Consider the following 5,920-nt stretch of genomic DNA (forward strand, 5'->3'; position numbering starts at 1 on the left):
TCACGCATTTGCACTCGTCTATTATTTGAACTCATTGGCAAAGTGAAACTAACTTCACCAAGGAGTCAGTCAACGACAAGACAGTTATATGCAGTTACTTTCACTATTGACTGCCAATGGGTTACCATCGAAAACATAGGCTGGAAAAAGCAACACTTACCCTAATGTTGCTCAAATGACTGAATAAAACAACATTTATCCTGCAGAGGAGTTGCTTATATCTCGTGACAGTGCGTCTTCAGCTGTGCTCCATACGTGTCTCTCGCCTCTCCCCTAATCACTTTTAACCGTCATTACCAATTTGCAAATGATGGTGAATAACTACTCATCATGAGATGTACAGTATTTCGTAATATCTTTATTCTAATTATGTTTACCATTGTAATCGTGCAATTTCTAATGCTTTGCATGGACGTGCGCTGGTGTGCTTTCATGAATGATAGAAGGATGGTGCGTGCACCTGCCAATATGACTGTTGACATGCGCTCTTAAAATAGCATATGAACAACTAGCCATTGACTTCTGACCAGGTTTAGGTGGTGTATGATAGCGATTTTTAGACAACGCGCCAGGGCCCGCCCTAGGTTGTTAATTGCCACACCCCTGGGCGCAATGCTTAAAAAATAAAGGTGCAAAATACCGAATTCAACTTCGCGCGACTGAAAAACGAACTGTACGCCATGCGCTGGTGCCCCAAAATATAGCCCTTAATCCCAAATAACAAGCTTCAATCTACACAAACCAATCAGGCACAGTGGTCCACAAACATCATTAAAGGTGTTTTTTTAACTCTTTGTTATCAAAAATGAGGAATATGAAACAAACATTACAAATTCATGCATAGGCTACTGACCACAGCCAGGTGCATAGAGGTGCATGAAGCTAGCTAACGTGATTTGCTTCTCGCTAACGTTTTCAGTAGTCCAGCTGACACTGGGAACATTGAGTTGAGAAGAGGTTTGTGACCAGAGCACCTGGAAAGATTCTTCCTATCTTGCTCGTGCTCAAGTGCACCTCAGGTGCTTCCCTTCAGAACATTGATCCGATACAGACGCAATCCGGTTCTTACGTCGTGATGCAATAATGTGCCGATAATTATTTTTTTAGGTCCATCTGGTCCCAGAACTAGCCTACACATATTTTTTTTCCATAGACAGTAAAAGAAACAATTTTTGTCCCTCTGTAATTGTCATTCTACTACTCACTTGCTGCTTCAACCTAATAAAATCTTATTTTTCTAGGTCTGGACATTACCCTTGATTATATCTTCTAGCTGCACAGCTACACTCATTACTTTGTTAGAGTTCAGTGGTTTTTCTTTACACTCTCAGTAAGACGGAGGTGATGGTGACAAGGTTTACAGGTTGTGAATACTGGCTTGCTGCGCTAGTAAACGTTTTTTGGATGAAAAAGCTGTTGGGCCCTTCACGTCGGACTTATCAACCGACTAGCTAACTATCACACACAGGTAGGGGCCCTATGAAGGGGTACTGAGGTGGTAGAATAAACAACAACACAAACAGGCCCCCGCTGATGTTGCTTGCTGTGTCCTTTGTAACTGCGGGCCCGGTTCCTTCAGCACCCATATCGTAACCCCCCCCCCCACATCAATCTACTGTATATATAACATTTATAACTATAACAATCAATAGTACATTTCATCATGAATGAATGTCTCAGTACATGAGTTTCCAGTCTTCAGTCTTTGCTTTCTTTCACTTTTTACATCAGAATAAACAACTTCTGATTTCAACTCCTTGTTCTTTTTTCCCTTAGGTTTTCTTTTTGAAAAATCCAAAGCAGCGTAGGTCATTCTCTCAGCATCACTCTCCTGTTAATTCCAAATACACTGTTAGAATACAGTACATTATATTTCTACATAACTACTAAATGTACTGTTATAAAATGTACATGCAAAGCCTTATTTATCATAGTTACACAATGAAAAGCAATGCTGTTCAAAAGTACACATATGATTGTATAGGGTACAATTCAGTGCTTCTGAGGCATTTTGAGACTTTTTTTGTAAGGCGATGAAATGTAGCATTATCTATCTTTTTATTGGCCTGTAAGGATTGTTAGAAACCCTGCTGTAAAATTTTCATTTTTGTTTTGCAAATAATTATTTTACTTACCTGAGTTTCCTCCACCACAGAGTTGTTACAGTGCATTTGTTTTTGAGCTCTCTCTGTTAAATAAACAAACATACACATATACATTTGCTAAGAAAATGGCCTCTTACCCTTACATATGTAATGGATGAATAGAGTAGGCTACTTACCTTTGCAGTGTTCACAAACAGGTCTTCTCAATCGGGAAGCAATAAGGAATGGCATCACAGCAACACACACACTTAATGCCACTCCCAACCCAACCACATAACCCACCAGGGTATCTACTGTAAAATGGCCAAAATACAAACATGAAGGAGACAATTTTAAAAATATGTTTTCTGCAAATACAGCTACAGTAATTCAAAATCAAAATGGCTTATCAAAGATATTTTTCTCAAAAGCCTTTTCCTCTCAATGTTTATAGGCTGTGCTATCCAAATACTTGTCTTACTTGTCTTATTCTATTAGTCCTATACTTTCAATGGTTGTTTCATTCCAAATGGCAGAATTTCTTCATGTAAATTCCATATCATGTTAAACAAGAAGACATGGAATGTTTTTTTTTCTTGTCCCTTGGGAAAAAAGGGGATCATTTTTTATAATGACAATTAAAGTGTCAGAAATAGTATTCACCTTTTTGAGTGGATATTTCATAAACTGTGGTGGTATCTGTGCTCTCTTGAAGCCTTGATTCACTTTCTGTAAAGTAACACCAGAATCAACAACAACCATAACTACAACAACAACAACAACTTTAATAATGATAATAATTTTACCTTCATAATTCAAAGATGTCCCACTGCCAAACTTCACAAGAAGTGTTGAACAATAGCCACAGTAATAAATGCCTGAATCTGAATCTTGTAAATCATAAATGTGCAAATTATATTTTCCATTTTCATTTATTGCTTTGAATTGTTGTTCACTGAAACCATCATATTGTACAAACGTTGTTGAATGTTTATAAGTTCCTAGGACGTATTGGAGCTGTTTTGATTGCTTCATCCTAATCCAGAAAATACTTTTAATGTCAAATGTTAAATTTATTTTACATCTGAGAGTCACATTCTCTCCAGTCTTAGCTATTAATCTGGTATCTGGTTGATGTGGTGTTCCATCTGGAGGAAAAACATTCACACACACACATACACACACACACACATACACACACACAAGAAAAAAGGAAGAAAAAGATTAACCATGAAAACACAATTGTAGTTCTGTTTGTGATACAAATTTAAAATAATAATAATAATAATAATAATAATAATAATAATAAAAATGTGATGAATGTATATGGTAGTTATTCATTCACGCAAAATAGATAAAGTAAACAAAAATTGAAAAGTAATAACATAAGTGACCAATGGTAACACCAAACGTTGTTTTATGCTTTGAATGTAGATTTTGTTTAGACAGATAGATACTGTAGATAGATAGATAGATAGATAGATAGATACTTTATTGATCCCCAGGGAAAATTCAAGGAATCTCACCTGTGCATACGTAACAGATCAGTAACAGGAGTATGTATGGAAAGATCATCTTTCCAATGTTAACCTATATACACAGACAAAAAGGTGAGGCATTTTATTTGATTTGCAGTACTCTCAAGGCGACCTGACAATATAAAATTAGCATCATACTGAGTGAGAACCATTTTAGCTTCCAAAGTAGGACTCTCACTAGAGCAAATACAACATACATTCTGTGTTCTATGTGTTCTTTCAACATACTGGGTACCCCTTTAGAGTAATTTGTCAATGTGCAAGGCAGCCTGATAGACTTTAGTGATACCCTGCAAGTTGAAAAACAATGCTTAAGGAAAGAGGCCCAGACTCATTGCATCGAAAAGTGGAGAAAACGGTCATGTGTCCTGCATGATGTACCTACGTTACATAGTGCAGTAGAAGGTGCTACAATGACAGTGACAGAGACACTATTGTCCCTTACTGTCCCAATATATTGCTGCTTTAATATATTTGTGCATATAAGCAATTAAATGCTACGACCTCATTAAAGTATTTCCCTGCTTTTAATTGATGCCAGTTTTTTTTTAGAAATAAATGGTTATGGTTATGGGACATGGGACACCTTTGTCCAAAGCGACACACAAATACAAAAAACAACATAATATTTAAAATATAACAGGGAACAGATTAGAATGTTGGTCAAACTATAATAAGGAGAGTAGCAATAATAAACAACAATGTCAATTCAATCAATAGCCTAATAAAATAAACAATGAAAATGAGGGACAAAGCAATAATAAACAATAATGTCCATTCAATCAATAATAAGGAGAATATCAATAATATACAATAATGTCAAATTAATCAACAGCCTAATGAACATAAAACAATATTATACAAACCATAATGCATAAGAAGCGCTTAAAGAACTACAGTAAGTGCATGTTGAACAGGAATGTCTTTAGACCCCTCTTAAATGACCCAAAACTACCACAGGAATGGAGGAACTAGGCAACTCATTCCACCAACATGGAACCACTGAGGAAAACAGTCTTGACCTAGTGTTTATGACTGGTCAACATAACAGACGCTCATCAGAAGACCGCAGTGGGCGGTTGGGGATGTACGCCTTGATTATTGAATTAAAATAACTACAGTAAGATACAGTACAACAACCATGAATTTACGGGAAGATGTAAAAAAAACAATCATTATACTGACTTCAGTACAGTCAGCAATACCATTGTTAAAATGTTGAATTCAGTCCCTGATAGATTTGTGTGAGATCCATCACAAAAGGCTTTTACTTACCTGCACTCACTGTAGTTGATCGGTACCAAAATTGCACTGTGTGATTACAGCACCCTGAAATAAATGAGTGTGTGCTGGGTGGTGCTATTTATGATAGAGTGTAATGACGTGGAAATATCACCCCTTTTTGTGTTTTGATACAAACCACAGTGGAAGCTTTAACCACCCACATCACCATATCTGTTTCAAGCTGTCTTTTATCTTATTTTGAAGACCTCTCACATGATCAAGTGTCTCATATGGCGGTATATCATTCATTCTATTTATCTGTATTGTAAAACATAATGGTATTACAGGCATAAGGTATGTTACTCCCTTGAGTGCAAGACAAACTTCCTTTGGGGCAATAAACGTTTTTTAATTTATTCAAGGCCACATGTTCAAAGAAGGTGACTGTGGTGGTCACATCATTTCCTATGAATGAGCTCTGCACTAAGGCCTTGGTAGAGCAGCACTGCATGCCTATGGCCTGCTCTTCCTGTCCCATATTCACAAACCCAAGGGGCTTGAGTTCTGAAACATGCCCACATGCATATCAGACCACATCTTTAAACCAGGTGACAGTGCCCCTGTAGAATAGGTCTGCTAGGATGGCCATAAAACCTCAGTGTAGAAGTTTAGGTTACTAGTAGGGTTGCCACACATATTGTATTTTCTGAGATTGTTCTCTTTATTTGGGTGACTGTCCTGAATAATTAATAATATTTTCCCGGAATTTTGGTGAAAATGAACTTCTGATTAAAATTTCTGCTAGTTTCAAATGAAACGGCTATTCAGTTTTCTTCTTGGCTGCGTTTGTCCTACGTAGGCTACACAGACATAAAAGGCATGCTTTTTGTTTATTGGCAGCAGAGATACAGTTTGCCTTATTACCTAGCAACTGCCAGCACCTGATCATTTCAAAGTCTGCATCTAGGCGTTACTACTGTGTTGCTACTGATAAACAAGCTTTTGACCTGCTGTGTATAACAGGAGCCATGCTAACTAGCGGCATTAGCATGTATGAAATGAACAGTTGCAGGT

The 5,920-nt window shown here is 37.1% G+C and overlaps 1 protein-coding gene across 3 annotated transcripts; it reads right to left on the bottom strand.

Annotated features, from left to right (window-relative positions):
* Positions 1-363: 363 nt before the first annotated feature.
* LOC143125809 (uncharacterized) lies at positions 364-5,372 on the bottom strand. 3 transcript variants are annotated; one of them, XM_076287556.1, is made up of 7 exons: positions 4,898-5,372; positions 3,611-3,674; positions 2,891-3,232; positions 2,748-2,813; positions 2,282-2,395; positions 2,136-2,188; positions 364-1,831 (listed from the first exon to the last, which is right to left on the bottom strand). In XM_076287556.1, the coding sequence occupies exons 2-7, from the start codon at positions 3,657-3,659 to the stop codon at positions 1,646-1,648; spliced, it is 810 nt and encodes a 269-aa protein (XP_076143671.1). In that variant the 5' UTR covers positions 3,660-3,674; positions 4,898-5,372; the 3' UTR covers positions 364-1,645. The 3 variants fall into 3 exon arrangements, with proteins under 3 accessions (XP_076143671.1, XP_076143669.1, XP_076143670.1); XM_076287554.1 differs by having other exon boundaries at positions 365-1,831; positions 2,282-2,398; positions 4,898-5,371; XM_076287555.1 differs by lacking the exon at positions 4,898-5,372 and having other exon boundaries at positions 365-1,831; positions 2,282-2,398; positions 3,611-4,882.
* Positions 5,373-5,920: the final 548 nt, after the last annotated feature.

This window comes from Alosa pseudoharengus, unplaced genomic scaffold (genome assembly GCF_046254945.1).
Source record: "Alosa pseudoharengus isolate Yale_2024_CS ecotype anadromous, Long Island Sound unplaced genomic scaffold, YU_APseudo_1.1 YU_APseudo_1.1_scf_16, whole genome shotgun sequence".
Taxonomy (NCBI): Eukaryota; Metazoa; Chordata; class Actinopteri; order Clupeiformes; family Clupeidae; genus Alosa; species Alosa pseudoharengus.